Source organism: Carcharodon carcharias, chromosome 3 (assembly GCF_017639515.1).
Source record: "Carcharodon carcharias isolate sCarCar2 chromosome 3, sCarCar2.pri, whole genome shotgun sequence".
NCBI lineage: Eukaryota > Metazoa > Chordata > Chondrichthyes > Lamniformes > Lamnidae > Carcharodon > Carcharodon carcharias.
In genome coordinates, this window is record NC_054469.1 from 107,413,473 (window position 1) to 107,436,335 (window position 22,863).

General features: G+C 47.3%; 1 protein-coding gene across 1 annotated transcript in view; it reads left to right on the forward strand.

Moving 5' to 3' along the window:
* Positions 1 to 22,863, forward strand: part of gabbr2 (gamma-aminobutyric acid (GABA) B receptor, 2) — a 969,806-nt gene that overhangs the window by 709,277 nt on the left and 237,666 nt on the right. Inside the window, exon 8 of the mRNA XM_041183971.1 lies at positions 12,131 to 12,191. Coding sequence (XP_041039905.1) covers positions 12,131 to 12,191 — 61 coding nt within the window. The remainder of the gene's footprint in view (positions 1 to 12,130; positions 12,192 to 22,863) is intronic.

The window sequence follows — 22,863 nt, forward strand, 5'->3', positions numbered from 1 at the left end:
TCACCTAAGTGCAAAATCTGTCAGGTCATCAGCAAGAACTAAGGGCTTTGGACATAAATTTGGATGTCCAAACAAACACTCATGACATTTCTCTTAAACATACACATGCAGAACAAATGAGTCATGGTCACACATCTGATTTTTAATTTTAACATCATATGTTCTCCCAATTGCTAAACAACACTGTAAGCAAGCAAAATTAAATTATAAGGACCTAATCACGGGCCAACACAAAAGCACCACTGAGAAACCTGTGGTGTGCCTAACGTGCCTTATGCTTTTGTTTTGAGGTGCTACATCTTGGTGCCGCCCCTTTGCATGGAATAGCTTCTGAGAGAGCCTGCTGACTCTGCTGTCCTGTTGACCTTGATGACCTTGGCGGTCATCCTCTGGCCCGTGGAGCCTGTGCTGGGCCTGCCTGGGAAGAATCTGCCAGTTCCACAGCTGGCATCTCCCCAGTCGTCGCAGCCTCACCGGATGAAGCAGTCACTGGGAGAGGGGTGGAGCAGCTGTTGCCCTCATCCGGAGCGCCCTGAGAGGAGCTCGCAGATATGACAGGCAGCTGATCCGCTGATATGAAGTCGCACCGGATTTCCCTGCTTACCATGGATGGATGGGCAATGAGCTGGGAAGCTTGAAGCCAACACCATCTCCCACATTGGCACTGACCAGCTGTGGCCACTGCTGTGAGGGCTTGCTGGTTCAAGCGTAACCTCAGGAGGACCTGATTGTTCTCCTGGAGGCTCCTCTCCATGAGAGTCACCACTTCTCCATAGAGGAAGCATGATGCTCTGCCATGATGCTCATTGCATCACTGATGCTCTGCGTGGACTTCTCCACCATGGGCACCAAGCAAAGCATGGTCTCATGCAACACTCCCTGATGCTCCCACACACCCAGCCGCATTTCCCGCACCTGCTGCATCACAGAGGACTCCAGAGGCACATCGTCAGGCACCGACTGAGCATGTGCCTGGTTCCCTGCAGACCTCGGACTGCTGGCACCATCCGTACTCTCTGTCTCTGCTAGCTCCTCCAGCGAATGTGGAGTGCCCTCACCTCTGTGCCCCAGGACACTAGCCGATGTTCCAATGCCCACCGAGATGCTAGTATCTGCGCTGGTGCCTGCCTCGCAGAAATGGCATGACGCAGGTGACACTTGAGGGCCCTCAGGTGTGAGAGGGGGCATCTTTAGCTCCTCCTGCTGGCCATGCTCTGATGATGCTGAAATTAACAACAAGGACAGTGGATCAGTTAGCATGCACACAGTGACAAACTTCATCCCTTTCCCCCTGGCTCATTATGCGGTCAACCTTCCAGAACCAATTGACACGAACATTGGTGGGGTAGCAAATAGGAGGAGGATAGCCTTACATTACAGATGGATATAGATGGATTGATGATTGCCAAATGGAATGTTATGTGGATAAGTGTGAGGTGATGCACTTGGCCAGGAGAAACAAGGCACGGGAATATATGATGAATGGTAGGACCGTGAGAAGTAACAAGGATCAGAGGGACCTTGGTGTGCATGTCGACAGGTCCCTTAAGGTAGCGGTACAGGTACATAAGGTGTTTAAGAATGCATATGCCATACTTGCCTTTATTAGCCGAGGCATAGAATAGGAGCAGGGAGGCAATGTTCCAAGTGCAGAAAATACTGCCTAGGCCACAGCTATAGTTCTGCATACAATTCTGAAATGCGCTTTATGGGAGGGATGTGATTGCAGTGGAGAGAGTGCAGAGGTCGTTTACCAGGATGTTGGCTGACCTGGAGAGTTTCACTTATGAGGAGAGATAGTATAGACTGGGGTTATTTCCCCTGGAGCAGAGGAGATTGAGGGGGACACGATTGAGGTTTATAAACTTATGAGCAGCATAGATAGGGTCAACAGAAAGGAACTTTTCCCCTTCATGGAGGGATCAATAACCAGGGGGCAGAGATTTAAAGTAAGGGGCATGAGGTTTACAGGGGATGTGATGAGCAACTTCTGCACACAGAGGATGGTGGGAATCTGGAACGCACTGCCTGAAAGGATGATAGTCGCAGAAACCCTCCTAACATGTAATAAGTATTTGGATGTGCACTTGTGATGCCATGGCATACAAGGCTATGTGCCTAGTGCTGGAAAATGGGATTAGAATAGTTAGGAACGTGTTTGACCCGGGCATCCTTGAAGGACCAAAGGATCTTTTTCTGTGATCCACACCTGACTCTATCATTCTGTGACCGAGCAATGTTGCAACAATAATAAATTTTACAATCATCAGTGCTATGGATGTTGGGAGGACATTGCAGATTTCACTGTTGGCCTCAAATACCTAGCCGTTCCGCCCCAGCCTCACTGACACCAGTTGACCTGCATGCATGGCGCCTCTCAAGTTCAAGGGCCTCATGCTCGAAGTGGCTTGACATGAGGAGGTGAGCCTGGCTGCCTCCAGTCCTTGCACTCTCTGAGGCATTATGAGCATTCTTCTCCTGAGAAAGAGAGAACACCATTCATTGCGGCAATTTGCACATGGACTTTGCACGCGCACGCCGCACCCCAACCACAGTGGGCCATATCAGGCCTCCAGTGCCTCCTCTCCACGCTACTGCTGATCATTCACACAAAGGTAATACACCTGCTTCCAATCCCCACAACAGCCACCTTGGATACATGCTGCATACATCACTTTAAGAACTACATGGTCTTTGCTCCCGTGGCAAGGAAGCGCAACTATGTGCAGCATCGATGGCAGCAGATGGTTCTTGGCCACGACACCTTGAGGCTCCCCTTCCACCATCACCATGTGTTGGAATTCTGAGTATGCACTTAGCTGCATCTCCTGCAGGTTGCCCCCAGACTAGTTATGTGCGACTAAGAGCAACACATAGTGCGGGGGAGAACCCATCTCCTCATGAACCACTCAGGCTGATGTAAGCATTGGCACTATCTGCTTGCCCACCCAGCGTAGGAAAAATGCCCTACAGGATTCAATGCAGTCACGACAGTAAGACTTGGGGGGTGGCCTGAAAGCTAAGGCCATCTGCTGGGTTAAATGCCCAATGCCTACATGATACTCACCCTTCCAGAGCGCAACAAATCATTGAAGCGCTTACGGCACTGGATCCAGGTGCGCTGCACCATGTCACAGGAGTCACCACCTCCGCCATCTCCTCCCAGGCACGTTTTGACATTCGGGGGGCCTCATCCTCCCATCCTGGGGGACCAACACCTCCCGCTGTGCTGCCACCTCCTCGAGGAAGGCAGCAAGGCAGTCATCTGAAAAGCAAGGGGCACATTGGCCCCCCCTGCTGGCCTACGCTGCAGCCTGCCCTTCTCCTCTGCCCTTCCCTCCAGCCTGGCTTGCTCAGCCGACCCCCTGTGAGGCACCCTTGAGTTGGCCATTGTCACCAGCCTACAGGAGGCTGCCAGGCCTTCATTTAAACGGACTGCCGGGTCACCATTGGACCCGGCGGTCTGTGCACGCTCGCCGCCACCCATCCAATCCCGCTATCCACGGGAGTCAGTAAATACCCTAGACAGGCCTTAATTGGTCCACCCGCGTAAAATGGCATCACAGGCCTGATCGTGGGCGCCAATCGGGTCTGCGCCTAGCCGCGCCCACACCCGCTCTCCCCCGTCCAAAATGGAAAATTATGCCCTATGTGTACAAGTCTTCATGTTCTTTCTCTGTATTTACATTGAGACAATCTCTGACACTTTAATGAAGCTAAAGCTAGATCCATGCTGTTATTTTAACTGATAATGATTTCCCCACAGGTTTGGATCCTATTAGGTTAATGTGTCAAGTGACTAATGCACCAAGTAAATTATGAATTAACCATCCATTCCTAGAGTAGAAACTATATACTTTCAAAGACTTGGGCTAAATAAAAAGCTATTTAACTAAATATTTTATTTCAGCTACTCTAGAAACACACATTACTTCCAACTGGTAGGGCAATCAGGACCTCAAACTAATGTGAATAATTCTCAACTGTCTTTGAAATTTAGGGGTTTAAACCAGCCTTGCCACATTTCTTATATGAAATTCTTTTGTCCACTATTTTAAGAATTGTCTGCTTGGACTGGTTGGTAACACTCATCTCCGAGACAGATGGCTGTTTGTGTGAACTTCACTCCAAAATATATTTTAAGCTGAATGCTGCATTAATGCCAGTACCATCTTCCAGAAGAGATGTTAAATTGAAGCCACCCCCCCATTTCCTGTTCAGGCTGCTATAAAAGGTTGCATGGCAAAGCTGCATACCTGTCAACCAAAACTGTCAAGAAAAGATTCATTGGCCGTTCATCCCATTTCTTGTTTGGGGGATTGTACAAAGTGATTATGATATTGCTTGCATAACAATGACAACACTTCAATAAAAAAGAGTACAAGTGCCTGTTGTTGGCATTGCACTGTTTACTTGTATTTATTGGAGAATGTAAAAGCTCATTTATACCCTTTTGACAGCCACTGTATTTATTAATATCAGTATTAAGTACCACAAACTATAACTAATACAAACAGACACATATCCAGTGTATCATTTTGCAGGTAAAATTGTACAAAGCTGTTGTTCCATTTCCACCAACTTTTTCTCTTCTGAGTTACTATTGACCTGACACCTTCATTTACTCTTTATTTTCCACAACTCTTGGTCACTATATTTAACTTACAGACACTTTTCAAGTAAAAATGCAGTCCACAATATTCTAGGTCAGTAAGTTCAAAGGTTTGATCCCTGCTCTGTGCAAAACTAGCTGACCTTAGTCAGAACAGTGTTAGGGCACAATTGAGGGGACTAATCAGAAAGCACTCAAAATACTCAGCAGGTCGAGTAGCTAAGTGGAATGAATCAGGTCAATGAATGTTATCTCTGTTTCTCACTGCACAAATTCTGCCTGAACTGCTGAATGTTTCTATCATTTCAGTTTTAATTTAAATTCCCACTATCTGCAGTATTTCATTTGAGTTGAGGAAGAATCAGCTAGTTTTCCCACTCCTAGCTGTTAATCAGTGATTTGTGGTGGACATCTTACAAAGGTGAATGAGAATTGCCTCAACTATGATGCTATGCCGTTGCAGTGCTCTTTTAGTACAAGGAGATTCAGTAAAAGGGAATTTAAGCCATTTGTATATGGTTTCCACCAATCTTTCATAAAGTTATAACAGTAGAATAGAAAACTTCACAAAAATTCTACATTATTCATCAACCTGGCCTGAAATTTTAGTCATATTTAGTTTACAAACCCAGACTTTCCTGGGGACTTACACAGTTGTAACCCCACATCTACAGCATAAAGGCCCTTTATTAGTATTAAAGAAAGAGGAAGTTATGGAGTAAGTGACTCACACTATTAATCATTCCACGATATGATTTTTGAGATTTTTCAAGTACTTCGCCGATACATGGATGAAAACAGTTAAACAGTACTTATCACAGCTCCACCTCCATTAAAATCAAAGGCCAATGTGATTTTTATGTATTTAAGTCAGTTTTCACACTGGTGGCAATTAGACAGAAATATAGTGGCCCTGGCAGTCTGGCAACTGTGTCATTTTTATTGTTTGTCTCACGCTGAGCCAGCTGCCGGGTTAGGTATGAGGATGGGGTCTGGTGGTGGAAACAGGAGGAGGCAATTCGGGGAATAGAATCAAAATGGGATGACAGTGGGCCCAAGGTTTTTGTTGGGCATGTTATCATTTCAGGGTTTCTTCAACTCTTGATGCCTTGTTTCTTTTATTTGTTTTTCTGCTTGAGTCCACATATTCAAAACTCAATATTGACCCAGATTTTTGAGTCTCTGACAAAGGAACAATTCTCAACATTCACCTTGCTGACAACTGTCAACAATGTTTTTTTGTGAGCTATAGGCCAGGATTTCCCTGTTGGTGAGCCGGGGTGTCTCCGCTCGCTGAATCATAAAATGATGTGGGATTACTTCGGGTGGAACTCCCGACGTCACCCCGCCTCATTTCAATTTTCAGGTTGGTGGGGGCTCAGCCGAATCAGCTGTGTGCCCGCCGACCTGTCAATGGCCTATTGAGTGCATTGACAAATGATTAACGTTATTAATACCTTAAGGTTGGCAGGCAGACCGGGAGCCCTGGCGGGCATTGGATAAAGCATGAAATCTCATCCACGGGCAGGTGAGGTGTCATGCAGGTTTTAAAATTTTAATGAAAGTGTAACTAAAGGTGATGGACATGCCCATGTGACAGTGTCACATTGAGGGGACATGTCAAGGATTTTTTTTTTCTATTTTTAACATTTTTCAACATGAAGCCGATCTCCCTGAGGCAGCACTTAGTGTCAGGGAGATGAGTGCGCTCTTTCACGCACATGCACGCGAAAGAGCGCACTCTTAGCTCAGGGAATCCCTCCCGTCCGCAAGGGAGCGCATGGCGCTTCCTGGCCGACGTCACGCTGGGCGGGCCTTAATTGGCCTGTGCACGTAAAATGGCGGCGCGGCACCAATTGGGGGCACCAATCGGAGGCGTGTCTCTATGCGCCTACTCCTGAACTTGCCCCCCGACAGGGGGAGAATTCTGCCCTTAGAGTAGAGCCTGACTCTAATCTGGCAGCTGATTCAGTGTGATGCCCTCCAGAGGACACCAGTGGTGTCTATTAGCAGGCAACAAATAAAGTAGGTTGAAGAATCTGAACTGGGAATCATATGGGAGATTGTAACTCACTCAAACCTCACCTACTTACAAATTAAGATGTGTAAAACAGGAAGTGTAAATTCGATTTAAATCATGTACACAAAGTGGAATAAAGATTGGAGAGACTAAGAGGGTGGAATTTTCCATGCCCACTGGTGTCGGGTGTGTTTAGTGACGTGAGCAGACAATATGGCAAGAAGGCCAAAAATTGCAATCATCTACTTCTCTGCCCATCAATGGCAGGCCGCATTTCCAGCTGTTGGACATCGGGAACTTCATTGATATACATCTGCATATCATTATATGCCCAGCTTGTTGGAATCATCCTCCCACGCTGGATCATCCAAGCACATCAGCTGGAAAACACGCCGGTGCAGAGCATATATCGACAAGTGTGACATGTAGGAGTCAGGACTTACTGCCAGGGCCTTCCTCACATTGCGGACATCCGAGGAGCAGAAGATGCTGGAGCCCAACAGTAACGGGATCCTGGAGGAACATCCTTGGCATGCTGGGTGGATTCTCGTGGACATGGCTCTGCTGCGAAGCAGCTCATGGAAGTTGGAAAGCCACCGTTGAGAGTCTGCTAATAATAGATGATCATCGAGGGGGAGTAGAGGAAGGTTCAGCTGTGTTTAGGAGAGGAAAATGTACTGGGTGCTGAGAGGGGGAGGTCCTGGTAAGACTGGAGAAGAAGATGTGTCGGCTGGGGAGCGCGAGGTTGGGGAGGGGGGAACGAAGGCGTCAGCAGGGTGAGGGTGTGCGGGGGGAGCAAAGGTGTCAGGACTAAGGTTGGAAGGGGTGGAACGAAGGTGTTGGAGAGGGTGAGGTCGGGACAGGGAGGAAGGGCACCAGTGGGAGGAAAGATCCAGAGAGAGGAAGGAGTCCAGGGGGAGAAAGGGGTCCAGAGAGGGGAAGGAGTCCGGGGGGAAGGAAGGAGTACAGCGAAGGGAAGGAGTAAGGGTGGAGAAAGGATTCCAGAGAGGGGAAGGAGTAAGGCTGACAGAAGAAGTAAGGGCGGAGGAAGGAGTCCAGAGAGGGGAACGAGTAAGAGTGGTGGAAGAAGTAAGGGTGGAGAGTCCAGTGGGTGAGTGAAGAGACGGGAAGGAGCTCCAAGAGTGGAAGGAGTCGGGGGGGGAAATGTCCAGGTTAACATGCGAGGGAGGGCTCTGTTGAATCCATGACCACCTCCTAGGGAGCAAACACGTGAGTGTGGTGGGAAGGAATAGTGAGAATGACCGATGGCAGGGTGAGGTGGTCGAGTGGGAGGGGGAGGAGGAGGGTGCAATGCTATCGGTAGAAGGGATGGTGAGAGGGGTTGGTGGGGACTCGGAGGCAGACATGGATCCTGGGGATGGGAAGGAGGTCATGAGTTTAATGTGGGTGGAGGTGGGATTTTCTGGATGGAAGGGAATGTGCACATTCACCTGGACATCCCCGAAAGAAAAGGGTTGTGGCTGGTAGGCGATAGTGGGGAGGTGGAAGGTAATGCCAGGGGTGGCAGGGGGTTGGGGGGCGCGGTCAACAGTGATGGGGGGAAAATGGGTGACTGGGGGAGGGGAAAGGGCAGGGGACCTGAAGAAAAATGTTAGACACACCATGCTTTCTACGTTGAAAGTGAAATGAGAGTCGTGGTGGGCGAGATCAAGTGCTACATGGGATTGTGATCAGTGAGTGGGTGGAGATGCAGGTCAGCTCAGATAGACAACTGAAAGTGAACCCCAGCAGGCAGCAGTGAAAATGCTCAGGACATTGAGATGAGTGTTGTGCAGTAACGAAGAGTGTGTGTGGAGAGTGCTTGCACCAGGCTCCGAAAGGCGCGCCACACACACACACACACACACACACACACACACACACACACACACACACACACACACACACACACACACGTATATTCACACACACACACACACACACCCCCTCCAGAAACACCCTTGGGCTGGTTGGGTGCAGCTGAACTGCTAGTATATGGAGGGAAGGGGAACGACTAACGAAGCCTGTAACAGAAGCTGAGAGATACTATTACACATTATTCAGTGAAAGTGAACATATTTTCAGAGTGTAAAGTGACAAAATGTGTTTATCCATTGCAACCAACTGTGCTCAGAATGTCTTAACTTTTGAACGCTTTAGACTTCTAGGCGCTGCCCTGACATTCACAGCAGGGGTAGAGTCAGCCTAAGCAATGGTTGGCCCTGCCTCTGGAGAACTGAGGTCTTGGGGGCCACTGCATCATTTGGCTGTCCTGTGGGCCAGCTTCTCCCTCTGTGGTGACAGAGTACGAGGTTGAGGGGGTTACAACAAAGGTGACTCAGAGGGAGAGGACAGCCTCTGAGATTCCTGAGTTGCTGATCCAGGGGTGTCCAGCTGCTGCTCTCCCTCCCTTTGGGTGCCCGAGGGCCCTGGCCTGACTCCTTGAGGGGAAAGAGCACCTGGGGGGACATCGAGGTGCCCCTCCCTCTCGCGTTGCCACTGCAGGAACTTACCCATGACTCTTGCAATGGAATGCAGGTCTGTGTGCATCTCTGCATTCTGCTGGACCAGGGTCTCCATGGCATCTGCCAACCTCCCTATGGAAAGCTCCTTATGCACACATGTGGGCAACACTTTATCAGTGGGCAGGCGGACGCACTCCTCCGACTGGTGTGCCAGTCTGTTGAGGGCTTCCAACAGCTCTGCGTGATGTTCCCCTGCCTTCTGTTGACTCTCCAGGATGAGTTGGAAGGTTGAATCCAAAGGCTCGTCATCTGACTTGGACCTCACAGGTACCTCTTCCCTAGCAGTCCTCCGAGTGCCAACAAGGTTGGCTGAACCTGCCTTCTCCTCCTGTGGACATGTATCTGTGCAGTGCCACCAGATTCTGAACCCAAGCCTGCTCTAGATCTAGGTCCCACCAAGGTGTGTGTCTCTGCGCTGGTGCAGGGTGTGGGTAAGCACTGTGATGGATCTTCCAGGCTATTATTTCCAGCTCCTCAATGGAGGAGGTGTCCTCTTCACTGGAGGTGAGGACCTGGATGGAGCTGAGGGATTGACTGGCTGAGGTTGTCGGTCACTTGGCAGAGCTCCCCGTGAACCAAAGTAGAGATAATTAGTGCATGGCAGCAGACTCAAAAGCAGGAGAGGGAGCTCTCACAGTTGCACTGTTAGAGGGATGATGTGATGCAGGATCCTCATGTGGTTGTTGACAGCCGACCTCACTGTCGCCACAGGCACAGTCCACACCCTCACCAGTCAGCGCGATAGCACGCTCCTTGAAGTGAGTGAGGAACCTAATATGGGCCACTCCACCCCCAGCCTGGGACCTCTCCCTGCTGTTGTGAGCCAGCTTCTCCTGCATGAAAACAGATTGAAAGAATTTGAGCAGGACACATGGAATGTTTGTGTGGTGAGCGGAGCCATGGTTGGGATGAAGACGCGAGCTCGAGAGGAGATGGGCCCAATGGAGATGCGAGGGTGTGTGTGAGCATTAGTGGTGTTGTCCCTTGAGGTTTGAGATCCCTGTGGATGTGTAATGGGTTTGTGAGTGTGTGAACTGCGAGTGCTGAGGTGTTGACTTAGCCTGGCAGAACGGATGAGACCATTCATCCTGTAACGGCACTGGGTAGCTGTCCTCTTTTGCAGTGCATTGGCACTGATCACTGCCCCCCATACTAGGATGGAGACTTTTGCTGATCTTCATCTGGGTGGGGGTAGAGGACATCACGGCAGGCTTCCACTGCATTCAAAAGGCGCTTGAGGGACACGTCATTAAACCAAGGGGCTGCAGTTTTCTTGCATTTTGGGGCCATGTCTTCCATGTACAGTCCTGGTCTTGAAGCACTGAGAGTTGTGCACACAGCTGCACTTTAAATATGGTGCCCAGTGTGATGAAGCAGCGAGGTGAAGGCGTGGTGGGAAAATGAGAGCCTGCCTGGCATTGAAGGCTGTGATTCCCAGGAATGCTTAATTAATGAGGTGGGATTGGGTTGATCTTATTAAAAGGTATGAAAAGCCGCCATTGCGGCCGGCTGGAAACACATCTATATTTTCTTGCCCGCTACCACATTTAGTGCAAATCTGGGATAATTCCACCCATAAGATTAAGAGAGAGATAAAAGAGACAGTCAGAAAAAAAAATGTTTTTTTAAATCTCCAACAGTGATTAACTTCTGAAGGAATGAAGCACCTTACTTGTAGAATTAATTTTCAGGGACAGAGAGGCTGTTTGGCAGAAATTATCAGTTATCATGCTGTTACACATGTAATTACATTCAAATATCCCAGACTTCATTTTTTCTGCAATCTTTAGTGAGACACTAGTAGGCAATACCCCTTGGACGCCTTTCAATGCTGAGCCTATTGGCAAGGACTGCTACATCACACCTAAAGAGGATCACAATATCTCTTACAGCACATGTGCAGACACCTGGGCGAAATATTACAGCAGGGGATTTTACATTCCCGCCGAAGCCAAAGAGGTTTAGAAAGTCTCGCCACATTTTATGACCCCGTCCCTGCCGAAACAGGGCTGTAAAATTCTGCCCCAGAAGTTGCTTTCCAACTTACTCTATACTAATGGTAAGTACTGTCCCTCAAAGTGATTAACCATGCAAAATCTGGGCCAATACTCTTCTCCATAAGTCATCTAGGCTTGCATCCGCTGGAGCTTGGAAGAGTAAGGTGGCTTGATTGAAACATATAAGATCCTTAAGGGTCCTGACAGGGTGGTTGTGAAGAGGATATTTCCTCTTGAAGGAGAATCTAGAACAGTGGTCAATGTTTAAAAATATGGGGTCGCCCATTTAAAACATAGATGAGGGGAATTTTTTCATTTAGAGGGTTGTGAGTCTTTGGGACTCTCTTCCTGAAAAGCTGGTGGAAGAAGAGTATTTGAATATTTTTAAGGCAGAACTGGATAGATAATTGGTAAGCAAGGCAGTGATTAGGTTAATGGGGGTAGGCAAGATGCAGATTTCAGGTTACTATCAGATCAGCCACGGTTTTATTAAATGGCGGAGCAAGCTTGAGGGGCTGAATGGCCGGCGGCTACTCCTTGTTCGTATGTTCACATATTCGTCTAGTAGGCAGTAATGCATAAGCAAATCATATTGTCAGTCAAAGGAAGTCCACACTGAAGTTCATGAAGGTGAACCTGGCTCGATTTTTCTTTTAAGTTATTGTCATGACAATGTGAGTGATGTTCTCATTTATTTCGCCACAACCGTATTCAATTCCGTATGTTTTGAAATTTGCTGGTTGTAAATCTGCCTTGCTTGCTGGATTGCTTATAAATTCATTCTCCTTTGGACTTGTTTGTGTTGAAGAGATGTTGTGTCTTATGAAAAAATATGGGGATTTTTTGGTCATAAGAGATACATTAAATCCATATTAAAACATATTGGATGACGGATTTATTTTTCTTAACTTCCTGACCCTTGTTAGATTTTGACATCCTCTCCCTTTTTAAAACTATTTTGTCATTTTGTTGACAGGGGCAAGTTGTGTTTAGAAATGGAGAGCGAATGGGAACCATCATTTTCTCACAGTTTCAAGGTAAGCTGGCATTTGTGAACAGTTTATGATGCTTTCCCTGATAACTTTTTCCAAGATTGGTGTCGTTTCAGGGCTCCATCTACTATTTGAACATTTTCTACAATTGTGAAGGCCCACATCTGTGGCAGCTTCACCTAGGCCCATGGCTTGCGCTTCTATGCTCACTATGCCTGCCATGCCAGGCACTAGGGCCTTAAAACAAACTGAGCTTTAATTTTGTAGCAATTCATGTAAAAATTATCACTTATCTGGATTTTTTCCTTAAGTCCCAAAGCAAATTCTCCACTTGTCAGGACAAATTACCTTCCATCAGGTTTGGCTTTCATTTATCACTATGTTTATATGGAGGACATATGAGGACAAGAAACCTGTCTAATGGTACGAACACAAAGAGCTCCATTATACTGGCCAAAATCAAGCAGTATAATGGAGAAAATCAAGATAAACAGGTAGGAAAAAGCTCCCTGACACCACATCTTTCACTAGTCTCGGATTTGCTCTCCCCATTTCCAACAGAGACACATGTTATTTCATCACTTGTAAACAATGGTGAGGATACAACTGGAAACCTGCCTGGTTTCCCTGCCTTTTTGACACTTTTTTAATCCAAGATTTGGCACTTAGATACATAATTGTCATACTGCGGTGCTTGGGACTCAGATATACATGAGAGAGGGGATGTTTGAAATTTTGCACTGCAGCAATAAAATATATCTCTGGTTAGTCTTAATGCCATATTCAAAAAAAATTAAAAACCACCTCTGCTTCAATGATTCCACTGCCTACCTTGCCTTGTTGCCAAATTGTACTAATGTTACCATGGAAATTGTTTGTGCCACAGTAGAGGATTGCCATAAATGAAATGATTACACTTCATAGGTGGTTACTACCAGGTAAAACCACACAAATTGTAGTGATTAAAGCCCAATTTCTTTCACTATCAGCTGAGCTATAAGACTTTACTTAATGTGTTGGAGTATTTGGAAGGGGATTTGTCACATCGACAAGAATACACAGGCCTTCAAGCTCACTTACTTACTACTCAGTAGCCTGATGTAAGTGATCATGAGCTCCTACCCCCTTATCTGAAGTTTGGTGATCTCCTGGTGCGCTGTGCTGGCCATTTCTGACATTTATTTTCTTTCAACCAACTAGAAGCAAGAGGTTACTCGGGTTATTTCAGCAATCTTCTGTTAAAATTTATAAGGCTTATAGATTTAATAGAAGGCTTAAATTAATACTGTGGGTGCTCAGACAAACCAGATAGCAAAATAAAACACACAAATCCTACAGGATAAAATAATCCAGGGAAAAGGGGATAAGAAAGATGAGAACATATATTAAAGCCAATTGGCCATTCACTAAAGCCCCAGTGGCAGCTTGTCACTTTTAGCCATGTTTGTATTTTGGTACAAATGGATATCTCGGGTAGGTGAGGAGAGACAAAGATCTTGCACCCCGATTTATCTATTGCTACTGGGTTTGTGAATACTGCAGGATAAGCCAATATTATGAAAGTTTGCCGGAACTCATGATTCACTTGCAGTTGTTAAAAATTCAATGCTTGTAATTCATGTGAAAAATTTAAACATAGCTTTCTACATGTTTAAATTTCTTGTGTAGATTGCAGTCAGGACTCCCAAGACAATCACAATTTGCTGGTGCAGATCTATTATTTTACAATAACCAAAAACAACTGAAAGAAAGTGTACTCATTTATAGCTGCCCTCAGAAGGCTGCTAGGAACTTAGTGTTACTCCGATGAAATTGTTGAACAGAAGGATTGATGGAAGGATTAGACTCGGCACTGAGATGTTATACCTCGGCACTCCCAGCCTGCCTAAACCTACAAACAACTTCAATCAGGAGGCCAGTCATGTGGGCAGATTTTTCTTTATTTCAAAGAATCAATATCTCTGCTTTTCCTAGTTAGATATTGTAATATTTCATTTATTTCACAACCATTTCCTTATCACATACATGCAGTTTATCTGTAAAGCTCATCTGAGTCCTCATTTAAAATAAACAATCAAGAAAGGAGGTGAGAAAATCCATTGATGTGCAATCTCAATCATTACACCAGGATCGCACCCATCATGGAATTCTGCTGTTGAAGTAGGCTGGGAGAGGGACATTGAGGAATGGAAAACACAAACAGAAATACCTGGAAATACTCAGCAGGTCAGGCAGCATCGGCGGAGAAGAGCAAAGTTGACATTTCGAGTCCTCATGACCCTTCAATAGAACTAAGTATAATGGGAAAGGGGTGAAATATAAGCTGGTTTAAGGGGGTGGGGGGGGTGTTGTTGAGACAAGCAAGCAGTGATAGGAGGAGATAAACAAAAGATGTCACAGACAAAAGAACAAAGAGGTGTTGAAGGTGGTGATATTATCCAAAAGAATGTGCTAATTAAGAGTGGAGAGCAGGACAAGCAAGGTAGCTCTGGTGGGGGTGGGGTGAAATAAACAATGGGTGGAATACATTTAGAAATAATGGAAATAGATGGGAAAAGAAAAATCTGTATAAATTATTGGAAAAAACAAAAAGGAGGGGGAAGAAATGGAAAGAGGATGGGGATGGAGGAGGGAGTTCAAGATCTAAAATTGTTGAATTCAATATTCAGTCCGGAAGGCTGTAAAGTGCCTAGTTGGAAGATGAGGTGCTGTTCCTCCAGTTTGCGTTGAGCTTCACTGGAACAATACAGCAAACCAAGGACAGACATGTGGGCAAGAGAGCAGGGTGCAGTGTTAAAATGGCAAGTGACAGGGAGGTCTGGGTAAGGCTTGCTGACAGACCAAAGGTGTTCTGCAAAGGGGTTACCCAGTCTGTGTTTGGTCTTTCCAATGTAGAGGAAACCGCATTGGGAGCAACGAATGCAGTAGACTAAGTTGAGGGAAGTGCAAGTGAAATGTTTCCTACCTTGACCTCTCTGTCTCAATTTCTGGTGATAGACTGTCCACCAATATCCATTACAAGCCTACCGACTCCCACAGCTACCTTGACTACAGCTTCTCACACCCCGCTTTCTGCAAGGACTCCATCCCATTCTCTCAGTTCCTTCACCCCCATTGCATCTGATCTGATGATGCTACCTTCAAAAACAGTTCCTCTGACATGTCCTCCTTCTTCCTTAACCGAGGTTTTCCACCCACGGTCGTTGACAGGGCCCTCAACTGTGTCCGGCCCATCTCCCGCGCATTCACCCTCACGCCTTCTCCCCCCTCCCAGAAACATGATGAGGTCCCCCTTGTCCTCACTTATCACCCCAGCAGCATCCGCATTCAAAGGATCATCCTCCGCCATTTCCGCCAACTCCAGCATGATGCCACCACCAAACATATCTTCCCTTCAACCCCCTGGTGGCATTGCATAGGCGTCATTCCCTCCGTGACACCCTGGTCCACTCCTCCATCACCCCCTACTCCTCAACTCCCTTCTACAGCACCTCCCCATGCGAACACAGAATATGCAACACCTGCCCCTTCACTTCCTCTCTCCTCACCATCCAAGGGCCCAAACATTCCTTTCAAGTGAAGCAGCATTTCACTTGCACTTCCCTCAACTTAGTCTACTGCATTCGCTGCTCCCAATACAGTTTCCTCTACATTGGAAAGACCAAACACAGACTGGGTAACTGCTTTGCAGAACACCTTTGGTCTGTCCGCAAGCCTTACCCAGACCTCCCTGTCACTTGCCATTTTAACACTGCACCCTGCTCTCTTGCCCACATGTCTGTCCTTGGCTTGCTGTATTGTTCCAGTGAAGCTCAACGCAGACTGGAGGAACAGCACCTCATCTTCCAACTAGGCACTTTACAGCCTTCCGGACTGAATATTGAGTTCAACAATTTTAGATCTTGAACTCCCTCCTCCATCTCCATCCTCTTTCCATTTCTTCCCCCTCCTTTTTGTTTTTTCCAATAATTTATACAGATTTTTCTTTTCCCATCTATTTCCATTATTTCTAAATGTATTCTACCCATTGTTTATTTCACCCCACCCCCACCAGAGCTACCTTGCTTGTCCTGCTCTCCACTCTTAATTAGCACATTCTTTTAGATAATATCACCACCTTCAACACCTCTTTGTTCTTTTGTCTGTGACATCTTTTGTTTATCTCCTCCTATCACTGCTTGCTTGTCTCAACAACACCCCCCCCCCACCCCCTTAAGCCAGCTTATATTTCACCCCTTTCCTATTTTACTTAGTTCTGTTGAAGGGTCATGAGGACTCGAAACATCAACTTTGCTCTTCTCTGCCGATGCTGCCAGAATTGCTGAGATTTTCCAGGTATTTCTGTTTTTGTTTTGGATTTCCAGCATCCGCAGTTTTTTTGCTGTTATCCTTGAGGAACGGAACTTCAGTGCTTTATGGCTACATCAATAGAGGGTAGTGTTTGCAGGCTCCCTCCCAATTTCTGGAAGTACAATCTGTCTGTCCCTTTCACGTTTCATTCCCCCATTATCACAGGCCAGGCCCAACTCTGACCCTGATTTGAACCCCAGGGCAATCCCCACTTCTTTATCTGTATGTCTACAGTAAATTGGAATTGATTTTCTTTTTTAATCCATGGATCTTGCTACATTTACTCAGATATTGGGCAATTTAAAGCACATCTGGTTTGCAGCGGCAGCAAGCTGCATTTAGGATTGGTTTGTGATGAAGATCCAGGGAAAAATCTACCACAACCTAAAATAAAACACATGATATTGGATTAACATTACAAAGATCAATGGTACCTCATGCAGAAAGTGAAATAATTCCGAATGTGTGAATCTCATTTTTTAAAAAGAAACGACATAGCTGAATGGAGGTGTGAACAGATGGCTTTCAAAATTATCTGCCATGGAGCAAAAAAAATGGGCGCATCAAAAGCTGGTAACAGTAGCACGCTGCTCACGAGGCATGGAGAGGATCTTTTGTTGATTAGTACTGATTTTGAACACTTTTTATCTTTTGCCAATGTTACCTTTTAAAAGTTTAGCAAATTCAACTTGGCTGCAAGACTTGGCATCGGCAGTATATTGTTTTTGTATTACGATGAGTGGTGCAAAACTCAAATACCAATTACATAATCTGCTCACCAATCCCTGCTAAACTGGTACTTTGATCTGCTTACGTAGGAAAGAATCATGTTAGAATAAGGAGGTGGATCCCCATCCCAGATTTAATCTGTTTAAATTGTGAAGCGCTACTCGTTCTTCCTTTCCCTGTAAGTGATTTTAATGTGAAAATGTTTCACATTTAGGATCAACTTTCCTCTCTGACCCTCCATCTGACCTAGGATTAGGAAGGGTGCTTCTCAAATGCACTGCACCTGGATCTGTTCATATTTCCAGGTGCTGAAGTTTAAAGTGAACATTAAGCCTTGCAACAGGAGAAATGGAAACCCTTACTTTGATGAAGAGGTGATAGAAATCGTGCTACATCAAGTACAGCTCAGGAGGCACCATCTTTTTCTGTATGTGTGTTGGGTCAAATGTGGGACTTTATTTCCACCTTCCCCTGGAAGATCAATACCCTACACTACACATTTTTCATCACCTCCCTTGCCAAGCATCCTTTCCTGTCAATAACTCAACAGAACAACTCCGTGAAAACTCCTTCCACGATCAGCACGTTTGAGCTGCATGGTTCTGTCTTTGAGTGGTCTCTCTTGGTACAGTAATTAATGGTAAGTAAGCGATACATGCTTTTGAAGCAGAAAACAGCACATAACGAGGGAGACATTAGAGGGGAACTGGCCACTGCATCCTTTGATTTCTTTTGAGCAGTAAGGCCAACAGTAAATCCAGGACAGAATTGAAGGAGTAAACAGAAGAATAGGCCTGAATTTTTCAGAATGAGGGCTCTCCTCATGTTCAGAAACTGAACTGGATTAGCCAGATAAATATTGTAGCTACAAGAGCAAGTCAGAGGCTGGGAATCCTGTAGTGAGTAACTCACCTCTTGACTCCCCAAAGCTTGTCCACTATCTACAAGGCACAAGTCAGGAGTGTGATGGAATACTCCCCACTTGCCTCGATGAGTGCGGCTCCCACAACACTCAAGAAGCTTTGACACCATCCAGGGCAAAGCAGCCCACTTGATCGGCACCACATCCACAAACAGTCACTCCCTCCACCACTGACGCACAGTAGCTGCAGTGTGTACCATCTACAAGATGCACTACAAGAATTCAACAATGCTCCTTAGACAGCACCTTCCAAACCCATGACCAGTACCATCTAGAAGGACAAGGGCAGCAGACATATGGGAACACCACCACCTGGAAGTTCCCCTCCAAGTCACTCACCACCTTGACTTGAAAATATATTGCCGTTCCTTCAGTGTTGCTGGGTCAGACTTCTAGTTGCTGCCCTGACATCTGCAGCAGGGGTGGAGACAGCCAATGCAATAGTTGGCCCTGTTGCTTCTGATAACTTCGGTGTGGGTCCTCTGGAGAGGCGAGGCCTTGGGGGCCCAGATTGCTTTGGCTGCCCATCTGTGGGTCAGCTGCTCCTTCTGCAGTGACAGAGGACAAAGTTGAGAGGGTAACAGGCAGAGGGAGAGGACAGCCTCTGAGATGACCCAGGGGTTTCCAGCTGTCACTTCTCCTCCCTTTGGATGCCTGAGGGCCATGGCCTGATTCCTTGAGCGGAAGGAGGACCTGAAGGGATGTTGAGGTGGCCCATTTCCCTCTCGCCTTCCCACTGCATGAACTCACTCATGGTTACCGTGATAGATTGCAGGTCTACACACATCTCCATGTCCTGCTGGACCAGGGGTTCCATAGCTACCGCCATCCTCCGCATGAGACCTTCATACGCACAAATATGGGCACCACTTCATCAGAAAGCAGGCGGACACACTCCTCCAACTCACGAGCCACTCTGTTGAGGGCTTCCAACAGCTCTGAGTAATGTTTCTCTGCCTTCTGTTGACTCTTCAGGATAAGCTGAAAGGCCAAATCCAGAGGCTCGTCATCTGACTCAGACCCCATAGAGGCCTCTTCCCCAGCAGTCCTCCGAGTGCCGGGGGGCTCGGCTGAACCTGCCTCCTCCTGCTGCGGACACATGTCTGTGCGGTGACTACCAAATTGTGAACCCGAGGCTGCACGAGATCTAGGTCCCACTGAGGTGTGTGTCTCTGCGCTGATGCAGGGTAAGGGTAAGCGCTGTGATGGGTCTTCCAGGCTGCTTATTTCCAGCTCTTCGATGGAGAAGGAGTCGTCTTGGCTGGAGATGAGGGTGTGGATGGAGCTGATGGACTGGCTGGCTGAGTGTGTCAGTCGCTTAGAAGAGGTCCCTTTGAACCAAAATAGAGATAATTAATGCATATCAGCAGAAGGGAGAGCACTCAGAGCCTCATTGGGGGAGGGATGATGTGGTGCAGGATCCTCTCGTGGGTGTCTGCCACCGACCTCACCATCACTACAGGCACATTCATCAGTCAGTGCGATGGCACACTCCTCAAAGTGAGTGAGGGGCCTAATGTGGGCCACTCCACCCCCAGTCTGGGGCCTTTCCTGGCTGTTGTGAGCCAGCTTCTCCTGCATCAAAACAGATGGAGAGAGCGTGAGCAGGAGACTTGGCACTGCGTGGAATGTTTATGTGGTGAACAGAGCCATGGACAGGATGAGAACATGAGCTTGAGAGGAAACCAGCCTGATGGAGATGTGAGGGTGTGTGTGAGAGTTAGTGATATTGCCCGTTGAGGTGTGAGATCCCTGTGGATGTGTGATGGGTTTGTGAGCGTCTGAGTTGAGAATAATGAGGTGGTTGACTTACCCTGGCAGAATGGATGAGATCCTTTTCTGCACTGGGTAGCTGTCCTCTTTTTCAGTGCATTGGCGCTGACCACCCTGCCACCTCCCCCCATGCTGGATTGGGGACCTTGCTTGCTGGTCTTCACCTAGAGTGGATGTGGAGGACATCCACTGCATCCAAAAGGTATTCGAGGAAAGCATCATTAAACCAAGGACCTGCAGTCTTCTTGCCTTTCAGGGCCATGTCTTCTTTGCAGCAGTTGTGGGCTGGAAGCACTGAGAGGTGTGCGCACAGCTGCACTTTAAATATGTCTCCCAACATGATGAAGCGGTGAGCTGATGGCATGGTGGGTGAATAAAGGCCTGTCCACCATTGTAACAGCGTGTTTCTGGGGAATGCATAATTAATGAGGGGGTTTGGGATGATACAGCGTGAAAAGCCACCACTGCGGCCGGTGGATAATAAGTCCTTTTTCCCGCCCACTACTACACTTCGTGCAAGTCTGGCACCATTTTGCCCCATGTCTCAGGAGCCGTAGGGCAAGAGAAGTGCTGGGAGGTCACCGGTGGGGGTGATTGGGGTCTTGGGGGAGAGGCTGGGGGCAGTGGGTAGGGTGGTATGGAGGTCAGCGGGCATTAAGGGGAGGGTGCCCCCCAGTCAGAAGGGGGCTTCTGATGGAGATGCCCCCATTCCCCACCTTCCCACCCAAGATCTAACTTGCTTTATTTTTGGGTTTCCCTGATGTACAATGGTTCCACCAGCCTAAAAATTGATGCTCGGCACAAAACGTCCCTTAAGTGGCCATTAATTGGCCACTTCAGGGCCTCAACTGGGGCAAGGGTGGGCTTCCCATCCCAGACTTTGCCCATCCCAGCGTAAAACCGCTGTGTGGTCAGGTTGGGCGGGAAATCGGAAGGAATCCCGTCCCTGCTCCCCGTCCCAGAAAAATCCCAGAGAGAAACTTTAAACAACTGTCATAACCTATATTTTTCAACCAATGGCCCCAGCCAAAAGGATGAGAGCTACAGTGAATCAGGAACCCTATGGAATCTGCAGCCATTTTTGCTTTGGCTCTTTAATTAGCTATAGCATTAGTACCCTGCTTCTGGGTTTCCTGACCAATCATAGAGTATGAGTGGGAGGGTGGACCAAATCTGTCAGATTTCTATTTTAGCGAACACCATGGGTCAGAATGAGTCAGAAAGGCTGAACTGGACAAGGATTCCTGAGGCTGTAGCAAACATAGGAAAGGGAGGGAGAATGCTGCTGGATCTGAGGCACTGCAGTGAGGTGATCTTTCCCAAGGAGCAGGAGGCCAGCCTCTCAACCAAGCAGGTATGCATGGAAGAGGCCAAGGAATCCAGCAGCAGGAGTGAGCTCCATCCAACCTGGAGAAAGTGCACAAGAGGATCCAGGACCTCAGAGGGCAGGAAAATGAGTGACATAACACTTTCAGTTGCCAAGCCCCACACTCTGAGCATCCCGTCTCTGACTATATGCTTCAGGCCAACACACCTTGCAGCTCCAATCATCCCTCTCTCTCCAGGCACCTCCTCCCATCCCTGCCTGTGCAGCCAGCACTCACCCTCATCCGTGTCTCACACCTATGCCTCACAGTCACCCTCCACAAATGTTGCCCTTGCCTCCTACCCACAAAATCCACTATCAACACTCAGACTTCTCTGTTTCTCTCCTTGTAGGAGAGCAGAGCACAAAACCCTGGGGAGAGGCAGAGACCTAGCAGGGGGATGTGTGTCTGGGTGTGGCCTTTTAGTATCAGTCACGTAGGCTTTTAGGACCCTCAAGCCCGTTCCACCATTCAATCATACGATCAGCCTTGGAATGAGTGGAGCATTAGGCACATCTGCAAAACAGCCCCATATAAAGGTATGGCAGAATCCAACATGATAATCTTTATATGTCTACTGTATATTGATCATGCTGCAATACAATCTGCAATTCCATTCCCAACTTGGACAGGATGTCTGTCAAATAGAGAACATGATTGAAAAGCACTTGAATAGCTTCACTGTTGCCTTGCGTCTGCTGATGCAAAGATCGACAGGCAGTATCATGGAAACCAGGGCCTGAATCTTGCGTTCCAAGGTTTGACACGTGCCTGAACCGAACACATGTAAAATGGCACGAAAAGACATCAGGTGTACGTCCCGACAGCATCGTGCGTTAGTGAAATATTGAGGTCGGCGTGTATGCAGGGGAGTCAGAGCAGCACCCACCGACAATTAAAGGGCCAATTAAAGTAATTAAAAAGTCTATTACCCATGACTTTTTGTTGTCTGTGTGATTCTTAACTTGTCGCACAGGCAAAATGGTTGGGCACGAATCACATTTCAATCATTTCCTCATCCACGGGCAGGACAAAAGGGCCCAGGAGCAGCAGCACTTTCTCTGTCATTGCCAGTTTCTTGGAATCTAGTTTGATTGCCAAGCCTGCCTTTCAACATCTCAGGTCCTCATCTTCCCTGGAATGTTCCCCTGAGTTATACAGCACAGAGCTCCTTCACTTTCAAGGCATTGCTCCTCTGCACTCCACCTAATGGGGATAGTGTATTCCGCTGTTGGAACCTCCTCTGAAAAGGAAGAGAGGGGCAGGAGGGAGAGAAGGCCAGGTGAGTGAGGGCAGTATCCCAGTGACAGATCTTTAAGAGGAGGCACGGGCTCAGTTGGTGCAGAGCCAGCAGGGAGGCCAAGGTGGGAGGGCACGCCAAAGCCACCACTACCCAGCGGCTAGAGTGTTCAGGCAGCCATACTTTTACAAACCTGCTGCATCTGGCACCCATCCACACCATCCAGCCAACTTGGCCCAGTTAAACCAAATAAAAGTTTATGTTACTTCACATGAACAAACAAAGAACAAACAGAATGTCCATCCTTAACTCAAATGGCAAAATTATTAACGCAAA